This window comes from Mastigoproctus giganteus, chromosome 7, assembly GCF_048544385.1.
Source record: "Mastigoproctus giganteus isolate SK-2022 chromosome 7, ASM4854438v1, whole genome shotgun sequence".
NCBI lineage: Eukaryota > Metazoa > Arthropoda > Arachnida > Uropygi > Thelyphonidae > Mastigoproctus > Mastigoproctus giganteus.
The window spans coordinates 100,369,785-100,394,953 of record NC_143581.1 but is presented as its reverse complement, the minus strand read 5'-3'; the positions used below and the strand labels follow the sequence as shown (position 1 = coordinate 100,394,953).

Genomic DNA, 25,169 nt, shown 5'->3' with positions numbered 1-25,169 from the left:
ACTTAATAAATCTAAGGAAACACCCAGGAGTAAAGATAATAATATACAGTCAATCTTGGTTATAACGAGCAACAAGGGACCAAAAAATTTCCTCGTTATAACCATTATCAGTTAACCTATATCAGTTAAATCTCCCTCCTATTTTTTTTTTTTTTTTTTTTTTATTCCCAAGAACTTGCTGAAAAGAAAGATTCAAAAAAAAAAAAAAAAGAGATATTAGAGAGAAAAAAAATAATATTAGTATATACTTACATATTATTTCTATTAATGTTTGTATTCAGTTTTTAAATTAATCAAGCCACCCGCTGTTACATACAAAATCGTCATGTTGAAATTATTCACAAATTTTTCCACTTGAACCTGCAAGATCAGATGGCAAGGAAGCCTGAGGCTTATGCTGCACAAGACAAAAAAAAAAAATTCCGTGTTACCCTGAGAGAGAAAGAGAGAGAGAGAAAAGAAGAATGGAATCACTGAGAAAGAGACGAATGATGATATCCTGCTCAAGGACGGCTTGGGTTTTGCCAAGCCCATACTCACCAGATGTTGAGCCACTGTGTAGCGAACCAGTGAAGCAATGCTACACTGTTTGTAACCTTGCTCTTTCTAAATATTTTATTTATTTATTTATTTTTTTTTTTTCGGTTATGTTCTTTTCCAGTGTCGATATGTAAACATGTTTATTCTTCCACAATGTCGATACTGTTGAAGACAACAAAGAAACCTTTTTACACACCAACATTTTTTTGCAACATGTTTTTTGCAATCACGAATAATTTTGACTTTTTTGCGAATCAAGACACTTTCTTTTATTAATAGACATGTTTCCCAAGGAAGGGTTCACTTCCAACTGATTTTACTTTAAAATGACAGTAAAATAATCTGCATACAAAGTTCTTAGAAGTCCCGTTTACAGAATTCTTAGAATTTCCAAAATAAATTTGTGGTTCTGTGAAGAGAAGACAATCTGTAAATAGGGTAATGCAACAAGTGGAATGCCAATGCACTATTGTATAGCTCCTGTCGCCGAACGGACAAGGTCATAAAATGGCTGGTGATAAACCAGCCCAAAAGTCACCCTTTTTTTTTTTTTTGTCTGTTCCTAGAATTGGGCTTTTTCGACTACCCAAGCAATTAAAAATATTTGCCTAGTTACCAAAATTTGTATAGTATATCTGTGTAGTATGCTTGTTATAACAGTAAGTGATTGTATGGGAATACGCCTAAATTAAAATCATTATGGCATTTTGCTCTTTACAGCCATGTTCTCGCCTCAGCATAAGGAACAATATAAAATTCTGTGCTCTTTTAACCCAGTTCGACTGTAGTGTATTAAAAGCAAAACCTGACTCAGTCTACAAATGTAGTGAGGCAGTCAGTGAAGCTGTAGTTACCCAACTAAAGCCCCACCTAAACGAAATTAAAAGTAATAGCATGAGAAAAATGAGAGAAAATGGTGTGCTGTTGAAAAAAAAAAAAAAAAAACTTTGAAATTTTGAAACTTGGATTAAACCAAAAGAAAAGATATGCAACATTCTTCTCTTGAACAGCCTTAGCACATTTACTAGAAAAACCACGGTTTACTTGATATCATAGAAACTACACCAGAGAAAGAACTAATGACAGACATATAGCATAAAATCTTTGAAGAAGTAATAAGTAGAGACGAGATTGCTGAACAGTTACAACTTAAGAGTTACAAAAAAGCTGGAAAAATGGCCAAGTAAATATTATAGTGGAGATTTCCCCCAAGATCTGAGAAGCACCTATGAGGACAGCAAAGAATCTATACTTTGTGGATGGACTAGTCACAGATTGAGGGAGCACTTCCCTGTACAGAAGTGCTTTAATTGTCATAGATATGGTCATACTTCCAGGGACTGCAGTCAGAAAACACCTGTCTGTGGTCATTGTGCAGTCCTGGCCATGACTACATGAGGCTGTCACAGACATTTTGTCAGATATACTAGACAAGCTGTGTTTCCTACCCGGGACTCTAAAACGCTGATGGAACATATTTGCGTAATACTCAAGACAAATGGACCCAATTTCAGTGAAGTCAGACAATCTGTGACAGCCAAGATCTCTGCTTGCACTTTCATGATGGTAGGACTGTTAGTAATCCTTGGTATAACCTCCATGCACAAGCACACTGTGGGTGGCCACTCAGGTGTGAACCACCGTAAGCAGTGGTCGAGGTGTGGTGCCCACATATCGCATTACTCCGAGGTGTGGTGCCCACACCTCGACCGCAACATGGAGTAATGCTGCCTCTCTGTGTTACCAGACAATACTAGGTGGTCGTTGACTCACATCAACTGGTTCAATACCACTACTTTGCTTATTGGAGGCTTGAAGTGGTAGAATCCATGTTTAGTCTCCAGAGAAAAGTTCTGGTCATCCCTCCCCCATCTCTTCCATCATGCAGTGTGATTGATGTCTTTCGAGGTTACGATGAACACCATGGCAAGATTCAAACTTCCTTACATTTCGAGGGTACATCTCTAAAATGGTGTCCGCACACCGGCTGCTAGGTAGTACACCAAACCAAACCCATTGGTAAGGAGGCTTCCGGATCAGTTATTGCATGATCTCGCTGCCTCTACTCTACCAGATAGTGACTGGGGGGGAGAGTCCAAGTAATGTGTATGTGGGGGTCATTATCGAGGCCACGTTACGTCAAGGATCTGGGTATATTTTTACTATGTGTATGCCCTATCGAAAAATTTCATTACTTCATACTGCATGCCCCTCCCCCCCACTTTTTTTTACTATTGAATACACCATGAATTGTCAAACTGATAGAGCAAACTTATCTGCGAAAAGATCTGAACCTCCCAAACACTTCCTTGTTCATTTCACAAATATACGTGGTCTCAGTTCTTACCTCAGTGATGTCCAGTTCCATTTACAGTCGGCCAAACCCCATGTACGTTTTCTGACAGAATCTCAGTAATCGGTTGTTCCATCCACTACTCATCTCAATTGCTCAAATTATTCACTGTATAATTCCTTTCACTTCAAAAGTGGTACTTGTGCATATGTCCGTTCCCATATTCCCTGTAAGAGACTTGGTAATTTTTAATCTCCTGTTTTCAATATTCTTTGGTTTAAAATCTCTGCACCTCATTCTGTCAAATTCATTTGTTGTCTCTACCATTCTCCCAACTCCACTAATTACTTGGAGCTCTTTGACTTCCTCTCTTTGCAACTTTCTCCAGTCCAACTTTCCTAACAGTGAGATAATTTTTGTTGATGATTTTAATGTTCACAACTCCAGCTGGCTTCTGTTTTCATGTTACACAAGCCCAGCCAAGATGCAGAGGCTTTTGCAATTATTAATGAACTCGCTTATATTGTTCATTTAACAACCAGAATACCGGACAATCCTAACCATACAGCCAATACACTTACACTTTTTCTCACAAACAGCCGTACTAAGTATAAGATCAAAGTGAGTGGTCCTTTAGGCACCTCAGATCAAAACTTGGTGATTGTCTCTTTTCCCCAATGGTGCCTTTATCTCATGACTATTCCCAACCTTGTATTGTTTGGAATTACAAGAATGCAAAACCTGCAAGATTTCTTTCCTTCTTTTCCTTGGTCGGATTACTGTTTCAAAACTTCTGATGTCAAAATTTGCTCAGGTCGTGTCAGTCAAATTAGTCTCATAGGAATGGAATCCTTTATTTCACATTCTACCTTAAAATTTCGTCCTTTTTCTAAACTGTGGTTTTCTTGTAAATGTGCTAAGGCTGTTCAAGAGAAGAATGTTGCATATCATAATTGGCTTATTTCCAATTCTTCAGTTTCCTTTTCTGCCTACACCATAGCTCACAACAATTGTAAAGCAGTTATTAATTAGTCTAAACTAGATTTGGAACAGGCTAAGAATAGAAAACTTGCTTCTTGCACTAATGATAGCTGAGCATTCTGGTCTCTTGCCAAAGCTGTTGGCCGCAACTTTTGACCATCTCTGCTCTCACCTCTGTCAAAACCAGATGGTTCTATTGTCTCTTCAACCAAGGATAAAGCTGACCTGCTAGCATCCCATTTTTCTTCCAATTCATGTATTAACAATCTTGGTTAAACACCTTCCACCATTCCCAGCATGCTCCATTCAATGCCTCCAGTGGTTTTCCGTCAAAAGGATGGCAGAAGGATTTTGACGAATCTTGATGCTAAGAAAGCTCCATGTTCCGATGGTATTGCTCCACTTGTTCTCAAAACCTGTGCTCCAGAACTTACTCCTGTTCTCTCTTGCCTTTTTCACTTCCTTCTTCCAAAGGTGTTTTCCCTTCTGCTTGGAAATTTGCTCATATCCAGCCAGGTCCTAAAAAGCGTGTCAAATCACTCCCATCCAATTATCGTCCCATTGCAATTATTTCTACTCTTTCTAAAGTAAAGGAGAAATCAATTAATCACCAACTCTTAAACTATCTGGAAACCTTCCGTCTAGTCAACAGTCGCCAGTACGGATTCCATCAGAGTCAATCCACTGGTGATATTCTGGCTTATGTTACCCATTTATGGACAATTTCAATGAAAAAGTTTGGTGAAACACAAGCAGTTGCTCTTGAGAGCTCAAAGGCTTTTGATTGTGTTTGTCATAAGGTCTTCAAAACAAGCTTCCATCTTATGGTTTGCCAATTGTTTTTTTTTTTTTAAATGTTTATCCAGTTTTCTCTCTGACTGCTCACAGAGGGTGATGGTAGATGTCTCTGTCTTCTCACTTCTACTAATTCTGGTGTCGCCGAAGGTTCAGTTCTTTCTCCCACTCTTTTCCTCTTGTATTTAATGACCTCCTTCCATTGACGGGAAATCCTATCCATAATTTTGCCGATTATATAACATTACATTCCATTTTCCAGTTTGAGAAACCTCGCCCTTCTCAATCAGCTTCAACTTCTCGAATATCCGCTACCAATTGCTTACATGCCGATCTTCGGGTAATTCTCCAGTGGGGCAAAGACAACTTAGTTAATTTCAATCCTAAAACTCAGTCCCATCTTAAATCTCACAAAATGGATTCTTTTGCTCTTATGTTTATCCTTGGTAACACTCCCATTTCTAGATGATATATCTCTTTTGAGGATTACCCTGACCTCTAATCTCTCTGGTCCCAAAGCAAATTACAGATATTGTTTCCTCTGCATCTAAAAAACTTGGTTTTCTCTTTTGCTCCCAGCTTTACTTTTCTTCCCAACAGCTATTCACTCTGTACAATTCACAAATTTGCCCTACCATGGAATATTGTTCCCACATATGGGGTAGTGCCCCCAAAACCTCTGTCAAGCTTATAGATTCCATTTAGAAGAGGACAGTGGGCGCCTCCATAGGCAGGAGCAGCAGTGCATAGCACACGCTTCTTGATTAGACCGGTGGTCGAACCTGTGACTACCAAATACGGAGGATGCGAAAAGGTCGGGGAATGACCACTGTATATCCCCGGAGCAATATGGCCTTAGTTGCTAATGTTCCTAAAAACCAAAATAACAACAACATAACAAGAGGGCATTTAGGTTAATTAATAACTCATCTCTATCAGAGTCTATCCATTCGCTGTCTTTTAGACGTAATGTTTCTGCTGTATGCCTTTTCTACAGGTACATCCATGGGCCCTGTTCTTCTTAATTGGCTTCTATAATTTCCACTCTCTCTTTCAAAACAGTCCGAACCCGTGCCGCCACCAGCCAACATCCATTTACTGTCCAACTTCAAACTCGCAGAACCAATTTTTCATATTCCTCCTTTATTCATTCAACTGCTGTTTTCTGGAACAACCTACCTTCGTATGTCTTTCCTGAAAATTAGTCTACAGCAGTTCAAGTCTACTGTCAACAAATATCTTCTCTCGTCTTCTCAACATCCAACCCAAGTACTGTAGGTTCTAATACCTCTCATGTTTGGGGTTTTCATAAAAAAAAAAAAATATTGCCAAAGGGAACACAGCAATAAGCAAAGTCTCTCTTTCTGTTATGATGTATATGTGGCAGCAAGAAAAAGGGTGCAAACATATACATCATAGCCAACACAACAGAGACCAAAAAGAAATAAAAAAACAAAACCAGAATAATACTAAAATAATGTAAAAATAGGCTAAATTTAAAACCAATTGATTGCAGTTACAGAACAGTCTTTTAAAAAATTATTGCAGTTAAATTAAAAATAGGAAAGAGCTCTACCCAAATATTAACAAAGAAAGCGAATTATCAGGACAAAAGAGAATAGTCGGGATATGACAACTTACTGTTGAACTGCCGACTGAAGTGATAACAACAGGGCTGTAGCAGAGACCATAGAAGTACAGCAAAAGTTCCCAGCATATTTATAACATCTAAAGCAGGGTTTCCGAAAGTGTGGTCTGTGTGGCATGGTACAGGTACGCAAAAAGAAAATACTGGTCCAAGAACAAATTATTTGAAATATATCTACATAAAACTAAGAAAATTTACTGAAGAAATGAAAAAGTAGTAAAATGCCAAATACCCAGTTATACTAAAAATACTCATTAAATAAATAGTTACTTGCCCAAAAACAGACCCAAAAAAGAATTCAATTTTATGGAAACTTTTGATAATAAACAAAGAAATGAATTTCCTATCTTTTATTTATTTTTAGTGATGTTAATGAATGCCAAATTGCATTATTACTGGTATGTTAAATGTCGTAATGGTAGTGTCATTATTTCCTGAGCCTACGAGTATAATTATTGAAAATACATTAATTTATAGCATTAGGTGGGCTGCGAAAAAAAAAAAAATAAATAAATAAAATAATGTTCCAACGCCGGACTGCCCTTGAAAAAGTTAGGGAAACCCTGGTTTAAAGTAACCCTGAGCATAAGCGGCAGGGGGGGGGTGAATTGAACAAAGTGAATGTACACGTGTATACAAGTGTTATAGGTTTAAGCACCAGTTCTAAAGATTTGCCAGGCTTATGAGTATAACTGTACTTACAGGAAGTGATGAACCTGAAATGTATGGGGTTTTGTGGAACTTAGGTATGAAGTGAATAAAAGGAAATTGTAGTTACTTGTGCTAATTTTTAATTTCTTGCTGAATGCAGATTTATTTCTTAGTAATTATACTGCTGTTATTCGAGATAGACTTGTAGGTGGCACTTGAGTTTAGTTCAGCATTTAATGTTTGGAAATAAAAAGGGCTTAGAGATAATGGCATAGTTGCAGGAGGCTTTATCCACTGTAGTGATGACAAATCTTTGTTTAAATCTGCCAATTGTTGCTTTAATTTGGAAAAAAAATTGAATTTTAATCTAGTAGATGGTTGCCCATGTGGCTTAGATGTCATTTATTGATGTAGAATCTCATCTAGTGTAGAATTAAACCATAATTGGAAGGCTTCAATGGGGATGTTATGATGGTGAGAAAGCTTAAAACAGAAGTTCAGCTAACCTTGATACAACTGTTTTTTGAAAAGTGTGAAGCTGATATTGGAGTATAACCTGTATTTGAAGCCATAAGTCCTGATGCTTCTTAGTTCCTAGTTTGGGATGATATTTAGGTTACCTGTTATGATAAGACCAAAGTGTTCCGTCAAAACAAAAGGTTGGAAATTTGGCTGATGGCAAATACATCCATGGGAAATGGGCTCAAGAGCAAATTTATCCGTGTTGGTGGCTAGATTTTTATAATTACAAGCTAAAAGTCCGAATGGTTTAGCAGATCTGGATCTGGATGTAATGTTCAAATTCTGGCAGCCAGCAGGGAGTAGAACTGTCAAATTATTAATGCAGCTGTTAATGTTGAAGTTTTCCAAGCTTGTATTGTATTTAAATATGATGTTAGTATTATCTTGACTATTCATATTAATGCTGGATTTTAATTTAAATTTACAAATGTCTATTATAAGGTGAAGTAATTGTTTAGAATTAAAGTCAAAGGTGAGGATGAACTGTAAAGGGTCTATAGGATGCCATGTTTAGTATAGAAAAGCAGATCTTGAATCATCTGTACATTAAATTGACTCTTATCCCATTCAGTGATGGTTTGTTGAAAGTCACCCAGCTTGTATTTATGTGAAGATATAATGGTACTTTAGGATTTGTGTTTCCTATAAGGTCTGGAATTATCAAGGTCTTTGATGACTTGGAATTTGTCATATATGCAAATTTCTGTAATATTATTTGTGATGATTTTAAGATTAAACTTATTATTGAGGCTATATGTAGCCTCATTATTATTGAGGCTTATTATTGAGCTTATTATTGAGGATATATGCTTTTTTTCTGAGGACGAGAGTTGCCGGTGCAGAGGTGCCTTTCTGCCGCTGTTGGAACAGAGAAGTTTTTTCTGATTTATTTTCTGCTTTATTAGTTTAAATTGACATATTAATTTATTTTCTAGAGTAGCTTTATATTCCTATTTACGGTACTTAATTTTAAAGTAACTTAGATAGAGAAATTGTAGGTATTACTTAGTATCGGAAAGGGTATCAAATCCCCGTGTTTACTGTTCGTAAAGAGCCACCATTGTTACGGGAAAATTAATCAGTAAAATCTATTAATCTTGTCGAACTTCATTGGCAATTAAATTGTACTTTTAACTATACATATAACCACTTAGGTTACGTAATATAAATAATTAGTAAAAATAAATAATTAACACATAACGATACGGAAATTATATAAAGGGATTTCGTAGATAACACTCGTTACTGAAACAAATATTTCATAGATAACACTCGTTACTGAAACATAAATATTTCGTAGATAACACACGTCGATTTCGTAGATAACACTCGTTACTGAAACATAAATATTTCGTAGATAACACTCGTAGATTTCGTAGATAACACTCGTTACTGAAACATAAATATAGCGTTATAACTGTGTTGGGATACAAGTTTAGGATTTAATTTTATACTGAAATTGAAATTTTATTGAAAGTATATCGAAATCATGACACAAACCAGAGCAGCAAAGCAAAAAGCTCAAGCTAATGGGAATTCTGTGGCTCAGGGGAGAACTGAGGGGGACAGTTTCCCTCTGAATCACAGCCTTTTAAGATGCACTATTTGCTTGATGTTTGCGGAGCAGTCAGGTATGGGACATGATACTGCCATGGGGGATGTCTTTGTATGTGCACGATGCAAGGAGTGTAAGGAAATCAGGCGACAATTCAGCGTTGTTATGGGCCTATATGAGAGCTTGAAGGACAGGGTGGATGCCCTCGAAGGATTACAAGTGAGGGGCCCATCAAGCTCTCAGCTGCCCACACCAATGCCAGAGCTTGCACTTGGTCATCGCGCAACACAGCGGCAACCCCCAAGGCAGAATGCGCTGGTCCCAAAGGAACTAGTAGCTGTTGGTGACTCTATTGTCAGGGAAACGGGAAACATGCTTTGTAAAAAGGATAGGTGGAACAGGACCAGGGTATGTCTGCCAGGGGCAAAGGTTGATGACGTTGTAGAGCGGATATCATCTTTTAAGGGCACAAAAGGTGATATAGTTGTACATGTTGGCACTAATGATATTAAGAGTAGGAGACCAGCGGAATTACTTAACAAGTACAGGTCACTGTTGAAAAAAAGCCGTGAATTAGGGTTGAATTTGAAAGTGTCTGCAATTCTGCCCAGACATGATAGGAGGGAGTATATGATGAGAGCCCTGTCGATCATTGTGCCCTGTCGAACCCTGGAAAGATTGTGCAGGGTTCAAGGGGTAGAATTTTTTTCAGCTTGGTCTGTACTTGTTAACAGGAGAGACTGCTTCTACAGGGATGGGATACACTTAAATAGAAAGGGTGCAAGAATGTTTGTCGAGGCAGTATTAGGTGGGTCGGAAAACTGCTAGATTGGGGGGATACAAGGACTAATAGATTAACAGTAGCCACTGGCAGAGGAGAAAGTGATTCTTGCACTGCTTCTATTGGAATGAGCAGCAGCCTGGAAAATAAGATGCAAGATATTACAGAGACTGCTGGGAATCATGGGGGTACAAGTAAACACATGGGTTGTGTTAGGGTGGCTAAGAGGAAGAGCAGGTGCATGTATACTTGCGTGTACACCAATGCTAGGAGTTTAGTAAATAAATTTGATGAATTGGAGTTATTGCTCAAAACATCAAAGGCAGATATTGTTGGGATTTCAGAGACGTGGTGTCACACAGATATAAGGAATGCAGAACTGGAATTTGGAGAGTACAATGTCTACAGAAAGGATAGACAGTATAGGAAGGGAGAAGGGGTTATGCTATTAGTTAAGAAACACATAAAATCCAAGGAAGTGAAGCCAGTCGACATCACTGGACAGTGCAGTGTCGAGTCGGTTTGGTGTGACATAAGCATTGGGAGATCAAAATTGAGAGTAGGAGTGTGCTATAGGCCTAATGACTCTGATGAATATAATAAGAAACTGTACAGAGAAATAGAGTGGGCCAGTAAATCAGAGAGTCTAATAATGGGGGATTTTAATTTCCCAGATATTGACTGGAATTTGGGGACTGGTCACTCACACACAAGCAAGGCTTTTGTGGATTTATTGGATGATTGTTTTCTACATCAGCATGTTCGGGAGGCAACTAGAGGGAGTAATACTCTTGATTTGATTATCAGTAGTGAGTCTTCGTGCATTAAGAATCTGCAGATAAATGAACCACTAGGTGGCAGTGATCACAGTGTGCTGAAGTGGGAGTTACTCAAAGAGGTAACTACCATTAGGGGTAAAGGGAAGGGGTATTGCTTTCGTAAAGGCGACTACGATGAACTGAGACAGTATTTAAATTCTATACAGCGGAATCAACTGATGATGTTACCAACAGAAAATTCAAAATGGGAAGCATTCAAAGAACTTATCTTGCAAGCTAGTAGGCTTTGCATACCAACTAAGAAATATTGTTCAAGGTTTAGGCCTAAATGGATGTCAGATGAACTAATGAGGCATATGGTAGAGAAGAAAAATGCATGGGATACATACAAATTAACACGTGACACAGAAGCCTTTGATAGATACAAGTTGATCTGTAACCAAGTTACAAAGGAGGTTAGGCAGGCAAAGGCAGATTACGAGAGATCCTTGGCAAGGGATGTGAAGAAAAACAGCAAAGAGTTCTTTACTTATGTAAACTCTAGAAGGAAGGGGATGAATCAGATTGGTCCACTTGATATTGATGGGTCAACTGTTGATGACCCTGCTCAGATAGCTAACAAACTAAATGAATATTTTGCATCGACATTCACACATGAGGAGTTATTCAGCGAGGGGAATGCCAGAGGTGTATTCAACTCTAGCAGTAAGCTAGAGAATCTTGTAATAACTGAGAGTAAAGTGGAGGAGAAATTGTTGAAGATAAACACAAGAAAGGCACCTGGGGTGGATGGGATCTATCCAGTTATATTAAAGGAGGCAGCAAAGGAACTAAGCAAACCCTTAGCCATAATTATGAGAGCTTCCTTGGACTCAAGGGAGGTACCCATGGACTGGAGATGTGCAAATGTGACCCCAATTCACAAGGGAGGGTCAAAGGCTGACACAAGTAATTATAGACCTGTGAGTTTAACTTCTGTTCCCGGAAAATTAATGGAGGCACTGGTTAAAGAAGCACTGCAGGATCATCTAGACAAGACTTCAGTTATAGCTCAGACACAGCATGGTTTTGTTAAGGGGAAGTCTTCCCTGACCAATTTGATTGGATACTATGATGCAGTCACAAAAGAACTGTATGCAGGGAATAACTTTGATATTATATACTTGGATCTTAGAAAGGCTTTTGATACTGTTGCACATGGAAGACTGCTGCACAAATTGGAGCAGTGTGGCATTGGAGGCAAATTGCTGCTATGGATAAAGCGGTGGTTGAGGGGGAGAAGACAGAGAGTGGTAATCAATGGACACTGCTCATCGTGGACTAATGTTATTAGTGGAGTCCCTCAGGGTTCAGTATTGGGTCCTTTATTGTTCTCTGTATTTATAAATGATATTGATGATGGTATATCAAGCTTAATGTCCAAGTTTGCAGACGATACGAAGGTTGGCAGGGTTGTCAAGGACACTACTGACACTATGCTGCTGCAACAGGATCTGGAAAGGTTGAGCAGATGGGCTGAGAGGTGGCAAATGAACATTGACAAATGTAAAGTACTACATATGGGAAACAGCAACTCCAGAGCAACATATCAACTCTGTGGTACTACACTGACAGTGGTAGAGAATGAAAGGGACCTGGGGGTGGTTGTGCAGGCAGATATGAAGTTCTCTGAGCAGTGCAGACGGGCTGCAAGAGTAGCTCATGGTGTATTGTCAATGATATATAGGAATTTTTCTAGCAGGGATAACGAGGTGATTATTCCCTTGTATAAGGCAATGGTCAGGCCACACCTTGAGTACTGTATACAGGTCGGTCTGGAGGCCTCATTACAAGAAGGATGTAGAGCTGCTGGAACGAGTACAGAGAAGGGCAACAAGATTAGTGAATGGAACAAAGGGGGTGCTCTTACGAAGAAAGGCTTAAGTTTTGCGAATTACAGTGTCTGGAGACTAGGCACCAGCGAGGTGATCTGATAGAGGTGTACAGAGCCTTGAATGGTTTGAGCATGCTCAATGCTGATGGGATTCTTCCTCTTGCTCAGAATAATCACCTGAGAGGGCATAAGTTCAAATTGAGGAAAGACAGATGTAGGATAGATGTGCAGAAATTTGCCTTTAGCCAGCGGGTGGTTGGTAGGTGGAACAGACTTCCATCCCTTGTCGTGGAAGTTGATAGCCTAAATAAGTTTAAGGCTCAGCTGGACAGGTATTTCGAACGAACAGAGGGGTGAAGTGGAAGTGGTTCTTTTTTATTTATTTATTTTACTTTATTTTATTTTTTTTTTTTGGCTGATGCTGCATAAGCTTGCTTTCTTGCATCAAATGCCTCTACTAATGCTAATGCTAATGTATAAAGAGTTTAACTTTAGCATGAATAGTTCTTCCTGTCTATTTCTGGCGTTAGGGTCAGGTATTATGCAAGTATGGAAATATATATGTTGGTAAAAGTGATTAGAAGTGATTGTACTCTATTTCTTGTTCAGAGTTTGATATGGTTAATATAATTCTTGATATCTGATCTATGTAGATTCAGCCTAAGGTGAAGTTTATTACCAGTTTGTTGTTCATATTGCAGGTTATCAGGTAAACTACAGTTGAATTTGCAGAAAATAGGTACCTCAGTACTATTAGAATCATTCTGTGGATGCTTTTATGGACATGTAAGGCAGAACTTGTTAGAATGTTTGTTAAATTTAAAATAGGCGTGGGGATCGGATGTTGTGACTCCGCAATTCACAATTCAGGCTAGAAGTATTGGATGCTAGATTTCTCTTTGTAGTGTGTGATAAATGTGAATGTTGTAAACTAGAAGAATGTGTCGAAGGGCTGTAGAGAGAACAAGAAGCAGTGTAAGGTGGGTTGGAAAACTTCTAGCTGGGGGGTGATTCACAGACTAATAGATTAACAGTAGCCGCAGGCTCGGTGAAAGTGATTCTTGCCCTGCTTCTATTGGAATAACTCCCAGCAGTCCTGAAAATCACCTGAAAAGGTGATTTTCAGGACTGCAGGGAGTTATCGTGGAACAAGTAAATACATGGGCTATGTTAGGATAACTAAGAGTAAAAATAGGTGCATGTACACCATTTATAGGATTAAATGTATTAAATAATTTTGATGAGATTCTTTCTGAGATTTTTTTTCTGAGATTCATTCTTGTTGAGAGAACTCACCTGAGGGGACATAAATTCAGATTGAGGAAAGAAAATTGTAGAATATATTTGGGAAATTTGCCTTTAGTCAGCAGTTGGGTGATAGTTGGAACAAATTTCCATCTGTTATTGTGAAGGTTGAAAACTTAACTAAGTTCAAGGCAGAAATAGACAAGCATTTGGAGTGAATGGATGGGTGAAATGGGAAGGGTTTTTTCTTTTTTTTGGCTGATGCTATATATATATATATATATATATATATATATATATATATAAGCTTGCTTTCTTACATCATATGCCTCTATTAATGCTAAATTGGATGAAGAAGAAGATTATTGGACTGTTCTATGACTTAAATAGAAGACAAAATGCAGTGATAAGAAGAGGGGAGAACTTACAGAGAAAGCTCAAATTAAAAAGGGAGTAAGACAGGGATGTTTACCCTCACCTGAATTGTTCAATGTGTTTGCTGAAGTGATAATAAAGAATGCACTTGAGCTTAAGAAGTGGGGGGGGGGTTAGAATAGGTGAAAAGTATGTTCAAGCTATTAAGTTTACAGATAATCAAGCCATACTAGCAGGTTGCCCTGCTATGAAGAAAAACAATTTTTCAGAGGGCTTAATTAAGAAAGCGCTGAAGTATGGAATGAAGATAAACGTGATGAAAACAAAGACGATGATTGGTAAAAGGTCACTTTAGGAATCTGGGGCAGTTATTTTTACAGGACATTTCATGTCAAAGTGAGAATTCAATCCAGAATTGTAATGGCAAAACAATCTTTCAAGAATAAACTGTCGTTGGTTACATAGAGGATGTTGCAGGAAATTAGGAAGAAGATAATAATGACATATATCTGGTCAGTGGCACTATATGCAGCAGAGACATGGATTCTTATGAAGAGAGATAGAGACTTGAGGCCTTCGAGATGTGGTGCTGGCACAGGAGTGAAAAAATTAAATGGACTGAAAAAGTGTCAAACGTGTGGAAGCATTAAGACGTGTTCAAAAGAAAAGGAAATTTCTAGGTAGAATAAGATTATCTAGGCTCAAATGGGTGGTCCATGTGATTCGACATGATGGTTTGCTTCTGAATATCATGGAGGGGACTGGAGGGAATTTCCCTAGGGGAAACCAAAAAATACCTTCATCGGACGTTGCTGGATGAAGCAGGACTTCGAAATTTTCAGGAACTAAAACAGATTGCACAGAAGAGACAAAGGTGGAGACAGCTCATCAGAAGAACTGACCAGTCACATAGCTGAATTACTGATGATGATGATGATGATAATTGTTTGTTATTTTTTCTTGTTTGCTCTTTGCTTGATTAATTTATGGATTTTGCTCTTATAGTTATTAGAATTTTAGGTAGTTTATTACAATGGTGAAAAAAGCGCAAGTTGCTGTGGGTGGAACCTTATGAATAGAATCACATTCAGTATATTTGGTATTGTTTTTGTGGTATGGCAACTTTTAACACCCACTACCCTTAGGAATTATAGAAGTATACCTTAGCCCAAGAAACCAATAGGGAAAAAGAAATCCAAAGAAGAAAAAATTAGTCAAGAAACACTTGTCATGATGAACCGAAGACGACAAATGAAGAGCAAGAAAAACACTGACAGGGAGAAAATTGAGTATACTGAGTTATGCGAAGCCATTAGAAAGTGACTCAGAGAGGACATAAGAAAATTTAACACAAGAAAAGTAGAACAAACATTAAGGGAAAACAAAGGATTTAAATCAGCAGCCATGAGCAGTAATACAGAAAGACAAATGATACTGAAACTGAAGAATAGCGATGGTGTACTTATAAACAGTAGAGAAGGCATAATTCAAATAGCAGAAGACTACTATAGAGAATTATACAAGGAGCGAGGGAATGATACCAGCAGTGGGGAAGATGGATTGCAAAGTAGCAACACATACGACATACCCGATATTCTTCCTAATGAGGTAGAACATGCATTGAAGAATCGGAAAGCCCCGGGGGAAGACGAAGTTACTGTAGAGTTGTTAAAATTGGGAGGAAGAGACATAACAAAAACTGGCAAGGCTCTTCACAAAGTGCATTAGAAAAGGTGTGATGCCTAAGCAGTGGAATAATGCAATCATAGTTTTGCTGCATAAGAAAGGAGATAAATCAGAAATTGGAAATTATAGACCAATTAGCTTGTTATCCCATATCTACAAGTTGGTCACAAGGGTCATTACTAACAGATTAGAAAGAATACTTGATGAGAATCAACCGAAAGAGCAAGCTGGCTTTAGGACAGGATTCTCAACTATGGATCACCTTCACGTAATATCACAGCTAATGGAGAAAGCAAATGAATATAAAACACCATTATGCCTGGCATTTGTGGATTATGAAAAGGTGTTTGACTCCATACAACGTAAGGCAATGTTTCTGACACTGGAAAGACAAGGCACAGATACTCCATATATTATGATTTTGAAGAAAATATATGACAATGCTATCTCCTTTATTAGACTAGACAAAGACTAGCAAATTTAAAATCGAGAAAGGAGTTCGACAAGGAGATAATATCTCCGAAGTTGTTTACTGCTGCCCTTGAGGAAGCTTTCAGAAGATTAGACTAGTCGCAGAAAGGAGTCAATGTGAATGGAGAGTACCTAAACCATTTACGATTTGCTGATGACATTGTGGTCATAAGCCACAATCCCAAAAAATTAAGAGGAAAATCTTAATCAGTTATGCACAGTTAGTAAGGATTTTGGACTAAAGATGAATATGGCTAAAACAAAAGTAATGATGAACAAGTATGCCACGGAAAGGAAAATAATGATTGAAGGAGCAGTAATTAAAAATGTAGAGTCATATACTTATCTGGGACAAGTCATTAGTTGTAATAATGATAAATGGCTGAAGTGAAGAGAATAAATTTTGGATGGATAGCATTCAGGAAATATAGTCACATACTGAGGAGCAATATCCCGGTTTGTCTGAAGCGTAAAATAATGAATACTCCCCACCATGACTTATGGAAGTGAAACTTGGGCACTCACCAAAAGAAGGAACGAATTATATTGGGAATCAGACTGCTAGATAAGAAGAGAAACACATGGATTAGGCAGCAAACTCAAGTAAAGGACATTCTTATCAAAACTGAACTAAAATGGTCTTGGGCAGGACACGTAGCTCGAAGACATGATGACAGATGGACTAAGAAAATAACAGAATGGTAGCCAAGAGGAGCTAAAAGAAAACCTGGAAGACAAAAAAGGCAGAGAGAAGGATAGATGAATTCATGAGTTTTTGTGTAGTAAATGGATGGCCAGTGCTCAAAACAGAAGGAACTGGAAAGTTGCTGGAGAGGCTTTCATCCTGCAGTGGATTGAAAATGGCTGATGATGATGACCTTAGAATGTTAGTAAAACTGGTCTGCTAGTCTTCCTTAGTGCATATTGCTCTTGAAAAAGGAATATCTAAAAAGCCCCAAGCTTCAGGTAGGGCAAAAGAGTTTTATTCTCTGTGATTCTTTTTCTTCAATTTTATGACTGTATTACTATAATGGTGAAACAAATGCCAATTAATACTGGCATATGTTTTTATTTTGTTATCCTGGATACTGCATGTAGTTTCACAAGATGTAAAATTGATTTATAGTGATTGTAATCTGTTCACACTGGTGTATGGCTAGCATTGCATATTCTGTAGAAATTAGGTGATGTGCATTCTTGGTTGTATACTCCGAAATTAGTCACATTTTAAATTAGTTTTGCTTCATCCTGACATTATCCAGTAAAATATAGCTAAATCTTTACTGATACAGCAATATTTTTGCACAGCGTTTTTATCCTTTTGTCATACAGATGTATATAGCCAATTGTCTTATAACCTAATTGGAAAAACACTTGCATTTCCTAGAAACCAACTCCTTTAGTTGTAAAAGACTAGTTATAATTAAATTTGGTAGAAGAGATGATATTTATGGATAATCTTTACTTGCTTTGTTTTACTGTTTATCAGTTTTTGTTTGTTTGCCATCAAAATGCTTTCTTGCTATTGAATATCATTGAATTTTTGTAATAAATAAAGTTATCAATATGGTTTTTGTATTAAATAAAGTTAGCAATTGGTTTCCTGTATAGTTAAAGCAAAGCTATTAATTGTGATTGTGAAAAGCATGTTTTAATTGCTTATGCAAATTTTATTTAATAAAAAATAAAATATATTCATGAGACTCCTATGCCTTTGAAGGTGGTGGTAGTAGTAGTAGTGGCATGTGATGCAAGTAAGCAAGTGTACGAGCTTATGCAGCATCAGAAAAAAAAAAAAAAAAAAAAAAATCACACCATTCCCTCCAAATGCCTGTCCAGTTCCTCCTTAAATTATTCAGTCTATCAACTTCCACAACGACAAATGGAAGTTTGTTCCAGCAATTAACCACCCGCTGGCTAAAGGCAAATTTCCACACATCTATTCTACATCTGTCTTTTCTTAATTTAAATTTACGCCCCCTTAGGTTCATAATCTGAACAAGTGGAAGGATCCCATCAGAATTCAGCGTGCTCAATCCGTTCAAGGCATCCAATCCTTCTCATCCAATCCATGTAGGATGAGAAGAGGAGAAATTCTTCTTTATGGCATAGATAGCACTGAAAGAATCAGTGTAAATTATTGCAGGTGAGATGGAAAGTTCAATGGCTACTGTTAAACTATTAGTCATTGTATCCCCCCCCCAAGCTAGCAGTTTTCCGATCCACCCAACACTGCCTCGATAGCATCAGCAAATATTCTTGCACCCTTTCTATTTAAATGTATCCCATCCCTGTAGAAGCAGTTTCACCTGTTAACAAGTACAGACCAGGCTGAAAAAAATTCTATCCCTTGAGCCTTGCACAATCTTTCCAGGGCCGAATTGATCGACAAGGCTCTCATCATATACTCCCTTCTATCGTGTCTGAGTCGAATTGTAGACACTTTCAAATTCAGCACTAATTCCTGGCTTTTTTTCAACAGTGACCTGTACTTTTTAAGTAATTCTGCTGGTCTCCTACTCTTAATATCATTAGTGCCAACGTGTACAACTATATCACCTTTTGTGCCCTTAAAAGATGATATCCGCTCTACAACGTCATCAACCTTTGCCCCTGGCAGACATACCCTGGTCCTGTTCCACCTATCCTTTTTACAAAGCATGTTCCCCGTTTCCCTGACAATAGAGTCGCCAACAACTATATTGTCAGGGAAATGGGGAACATGTTCCGTTTCAGAGAGTTCGGCAAACATTTCACAAGTTGCACATTTTTTTTAGGCTGTGATGCGTTGGAGAATCGCTCCCCCCCCTCAGTTCTCTTTGGAGTCACAGCACTCCTGCCACTTTGTGCCTGTTGCTTTGCTGCTCTAGTTTGGAGCATGATATTTTAAATTAATAAGATCAATAAATTAAATTAATTAAATGTTAATACTACGCTAACTAATAGAAACAGCGTATTACACTATATAATTATACGTATTACGCTATATAATTATACGTTAGAGCTACCTAGTTACCTCAGTTAAAAATTTGCATTCCCTACCACTGTATACAAAAACTCTTTATCTAAATTAAAATAAAAATAACCAGCTAACTATAACTATAAGACTACGTATTAAGTATAATATAAAATAACAATTATGTAAATAAAAAGGCAAACACTTATCGCTTTTTTGGAGCCTGTAATCTTGTGCAACACTCATGTTTACTAATGTTAGCCATCTCTGCACTAAATCAAGGTTAGTCAAATTGTAGCGATAAATTTTTAATATTGTGTTTAAAACCAGTTTGAATAATTAAAGTAAAGATTCATATATTGTATTTGTAGGTAGACTGTCTAAAGCAAATATCAGAAGAAGCTCTTAAAGGTCACATAAATGAGGATTCAGCTTTATTTTTATTAAGTATAGCTGACCAGTTCAATGCTAGATGCCTAAGAGTAAGATAATTTTGACTTTCATTTAATTTTTAAGATAAGGTTGTTTTAATTGAATTACTGAAACTTATAATTGTTCCTCTATATAAGTGAATGTGTTTGAACTGCATACATATTTTCTTCTTCAGTATCCTTTGTATAAATAAATGTGAAAATTGTAGTAAATTTTCCCAGACAGTATATTTTTATATGTACAACATAATAAACTGGTGTCCAAAGTTTTTTTTTTTTTTTTTTATGAAAACCCCAAACACGAAAGGTATCAAAACCTATAGTACTTAGTACCGTGCATGGGTTGAAGGAGAAGTATGGGGCAAGAGCATGCTGGAAACTTTGCTCTAGAGACTAAACATGGGATTCACTACTTCAAGCCTCCAATAAGCAAAGTAGTGGTATTTCACCGGTTGATGAAAGTCATCTACCACCTTTTAAGATCCAGTAAGGTTTTCACCTGTAGCTTCTCATAGGAGTGGCCTGGATATGGGAAAAGCATACCATAGGAACCTCGTGCAGTACAGAAATGATGAACGAAACAACACTGACAGAACAACGGAAAAAAAACGGTACAGAGGGAATTTATTCAAAATGGCAACATAGCACTGGTTGCCATGATACAGATGCATCACTGTCAAAGATGGAACAAAGAGAAGGGTGATCCTCAGTAGTAGATAGGGCCATCCCTAATGTCGATGCAGGCTTTGCACCACCTCTTCATATTTAGAACAATGTTGTTGATAAGTTCTTGTGGTAACATCGTCTATTCCTCTGTCAGCGCCATCTTCAGTAGGTGAACATTTTCTTGTGGGTGTGGACATGCCGCTAGGTGTCACCCCAGAGCATCCCATATGTGTTCGATAGGATTTAGATCGGCAGATCGGGCAGGCCAATCCATATGAACAATGTTCTCACTTTCCAAAAGCATATCATCAGCTGCTGTGCGATGCGGGTGTGGTGTTATCATCCATAAACACGAACTCAGAGCCAATGGCACCTCAGAAAAGATGCACATGGGGAAGGATTACCTCAGTACAGTAGCGTGCACCGGTTACAGTACTGCCTTCCAGTATCTGGAGTTGTGTACGTCCATCCAAGATAATGCATCCCCACATGAGAACACCTCGATCGCCATATCAATCCCTTTTAGTGATGTTTGTGGAGTGATACCATGTGCCAACCCCTCGCCAGATTAGGAGATGTACAGAATTGCTGCTGAATCTGAATCTACTCTCACGATTAAAGAGTACCTTAAGTAAAGATTTTGTGGTTGTAACCTTTAGAAATAGTATTGGTCCTTAAGTTTTGTACACCAGTGTATTCGTATTGTTGCTCTGTTAGCCACTGTATTACATTGCACAGATTGTAGTTACTGCCATCTAATTCCATTTGAATTAGGAATTAAAATGGAAAATAAATTAAATTATTTGGTCAAGATCTAGAACGTCTAGTAAGCAGCATTTGGATTACTATTAGTAAGACCAAATGATGCAAAAAAGCACATTTTTCTGCATCACACAAAATATATATAAAGTGTGGCACTAAAGTTCCAAGACTGATGCAATAAAAGGAACACAAAGTGAAGGAGCTCAAGATTGGTTCTATTTTTATTCAAAGTAATCAGAACCTGATTTGAATGCACTTATTACACTGTTCTAAAAATTTCTGAAAAGAATTAGTGAAGGCATCCGAAGAGTTGATATTCAGTTTGGTGGTTATATTTTTCTTTATCTCCTCAACATCCTGGAATCTCTTTTCAGTTTTCACCTTGGAAAATGGAAGAAGGTCACTGTGTGAGATCAGCAAGCAGAGTGCATGGTTGATATGAACAGTGCTGTGTTTTGTCAGAAATTTCTTCACAACTAGTGCGTAACAAGCAGGGGCATTGTTGTGCAACCAGTTGCCTTTCTCTCGAAATTGTGGCCTCACCTGGGAAATGCACTTCAGTAGTGATTGAAGCAACTATACTTAGAATGCTGCATTGACTCTCTCTCTCCCTCTCATGTACAGATTCCTTGTGTAATACACCGTTTGTGGAAAAATGTGATCCACATCATCTTGATCCTTGACTTCTGTAAACAAAACCTTTTTGGCCTTGGTGGTGATTTTGAAGTCCCCTGCATGCTGTGATGCTTGATCTGTGGGTTGTACTTAGACACCTAACACTCATCTCCAGTGAAAATATAGTCGAGGATATTGTAATTGTCTTAACAATTCTGAATGAAGTCTTCACATGCCTCTTCTACAGATACTTCCATGGGCACTGTTCTTCTGAATTGGCTTCTATAATTCCCGCTCTCTCTTTCAAAACAGTCCGAACACGTGCCGCCAACATCCATTTACTGTCCAACTTCAAACTCACAGAACCAACTTTTCATTGTCTTTGTTTATTCATTCAACTGCCATTTTCTGGAACAACCTTCCTTCATACGTATTTCCTGAAAATTACAGTCTACAGAAGTTCAAGTCCAGTGTCAACAAATATCTTCTTTCGTCTTCTCAACCTCCAACCCAAGCATGGTACTAAGTACTACAGGTTCTAATACCTCTTGTGTTTGGGGTTTACATAAAGAAAAGAAAAGAAAAAAAAAAAAAATCCCGAACTTTAGCGACTCTTTCCTCATTTTGAGAGGTGACGGAATGATACAGGATATTAACACTACTAGCAGAACTGGTCATTCCTTGCAGTCTATCAGCTTACTAGACAAAATATGTACCACCATGTGTTGGAGGAAGTTTGAACTACAACACAGCATTTCTGTTTATTTTCCAACTTGTCAGGTATGACCGACTGCATTGGCACCAGTTGAGAACATCATTACCATATCCTCTATGTGCGTGTGTAAATAAAAGTAAACTTTAACTAAATAGGCAATTAAGAAAATAACAAAGGAAAGAAGTATTAGCAATCTTGGTGGCTACAAAACATTGTGCACCACATGTTGCAGAAATATAATTTAAACACCAAATAAATGATTATTTAATTAGATTACTTACTTACTTGGCTAAGAAGGGGAATAAATTGAGATGAAAATCTCCAATTTATTCTCGAAAAATAAAATAGACTGACTGTTATGACCCAGTTTGTCAGAAGGCCATAAAAATTGACACGAGTTAACATGAGAGTCCCTTTTTTTTTTTTTTTTTTTTGTGTTGAATCACTTTTAGCTCCTTTTCCCACTAGCTGATTCTAAGTTTCCTGTTCCTCAAATGCACAAACTTAGATTTATAAGCATTAAAATTTAGTAGCTGTTTTTTCTGACCACATATTCTGCTAATCTGAGTTTTTTTATTCAAGCATCATGGCTTGGCTCAAATTATTAATTAACCTTACTGACTTCAAATCATCAAATTTTGAGTGTCCCATTAATATCCTCATAAAGCATCATTTATGAAAACCAGAAACACAAGAGTACCTAAGACTGAGCTCCGAGAGATTCCATTTGTTACACCGTTCCACCCTGAACAATGAACATTTATAGTAACAAAATCCTATCTTTTAGCCATTCCTCTGTAATCCAACAAAGAACTTAACTTTATTACCCTATATACTCATGCACCCCCCCCCCCCCTCCCATGGTGTGAAAAAGATGAGGGATGCATGAAAAAAAAATTCCATATAAAAAAAATTTAAATAGAAAATGTAATAACTTCAACTTCTTACAGTTTATATGGTACTCTTCCATGGGATATTTATGAAAATATTTATTAAAATCTGTTTTGAGTACTACATCATAGTAATTTACTTGATTGGTCAGGAATGACCGTCTGTTAATTTACTTGTACTGGGAACTAATCAAGACACTATTCTTTATAAGATGGTTTGGAAGCACATCCTGAACCACAGTTGCAGTGGTCTTCTGAACCACTTAAGTCAAACTCACTGGCCTACAGTTACCTATCTTCTCTTTTGCACAATCTTTGTGGATTGGAGAGACATTAATGCTGCTTTGGTCTTTGGTGGGGGGGGGAGCTTTCCAGAAGCTAATGCCACTCTCATTAGCCTTAGTAATGGTTTGATAAGTTCACATGCAGCCTTTTTAAATGTAACTAATTGGTGGTGGTGGTGGTGCTCAGAATGTAAAAAAAAAATGGCAGTGGGTTACCCGAAATGTGCCCAACTTTGTTTTTAATATTTAGAATCTTTTTTGAATTCTGCATAAGGAATGCCAATATTTCTTCTTTCCTTAGAGGATTGCAATACTCATTTATGTACTTTTTAATAAAAATTTCAAAATTTTTAAATATGCTGTTTTTTCACCTTTTCAAAAAAAAAAAAAAAAGAAATATATATATATATATATATATATATATATATATATATATATATATATATATATATGTATATATGCACATCAGGGGTGGCCAACAAGTCAATCACGATAAATTTTAAATATATATAAAAACAGATTAGTCAAAATCTAAATATTATTATCATGCACCCCACTATATATACTTATTACAAATCCGCTGAACCACGTGACTACTCTTGTCGCTGTGCAGCCCTAGGCTTGTCTAGTGAAAATGCATGCAGTTATTGTGGAGAGCATAGTGTATGCATCGACTAGTTATTTAGCTTACTTAATATTAATAACTGGACAGTACTTATATGTTAAAATAATAATCTTTGATTTAAAATTAATATTAAGAAAAAGAATAAAACATAGCATTTTCATCAAGAGTGAGAACTAGAATACTTTTTGTGATTATAAAAGAAAAATGTTTGTTTTGCAATGCTTCCGTGGCTATACCCAAAAAAGGAAATTTAGAAAGGCACTTCAGCATGTTGATTAGTAGTATTTCTGCATGTAGATAACAATTTTTGGCAATGGCTAAGGATCTCAAAGAAAAAAAAAAAAAAAAAAAATTCAATCATTTTGCAATTATGCAAAAGATCATTTACAAAAATGTCCTGTTTTTGTATTTAATAGAGATAAATGTTTCTGAAATTTAAAAAGTTATGGATTATTTTGAAACCAGATTCAGTGATTTTAAAACAATTGAAGACATTGTTCAATATATTTCTTATCCATTTAATGTCGACTTAGATATGACACAAATTGCAGAAAAAATCAGAGATTTTTCAAACCGAGAAAATATTACTTGAAAATGAAATTATTACATTGTGAAACGATATCTTTCTAAAAGCCAGATCATCAGAAGGCAACCTTTGGAAATATGTTTGCTTGAGAGAAGTACCCAAAGGTAAAAAAATGCAGTGAACTTTTAAATTGCTCTTTTGGTTCCACATGTCTATGTGAATTGGCCTTTTTGTATTTGAAACAAACAAAGACGAAGAATCACTCTTCTCTTACGGACTTGCATACGGAAGATTCTTTACAATTTTGAAAATATCCCCGATTTTGAAAGCTTGGCAGACTGACATGAAAACACAAACTTCGCATAAATTTAAAATTTTAAATACGTATGAATTTCAAATAAGAATTCTGAATTTTATTTAATTTTAAAATTTATAAACAACAATTTTCAATATGTGTTGATTAACTTTTTTATTCATGTGCAATGAAATTCTTGAGATGGTAGG

General features: G+C 37.0%; 1 protein-coding gene across 1 annotated transcript in view; it reads left to right on the top strand.

Moving 5' to 3' along the window:
• Window positions 1–25,169, top strand: part of LOC150083109 (uncharacterized) — a 773,496-nt gene that overhangs the window by 694,009 nt on the left and 54,318 nt on the right. Inside the window, exon 18 of the mRNA XM_090378391.1 lies at window positions 19,523–19,633. Within this exon, the coding sequence (XP_090234517.1) occupies window positions 19,523–19,633 (111 nt within the window). The remainder of the gene's footprint in view (window positions 1–19,522; window positions 19,634–25,169) is intronic.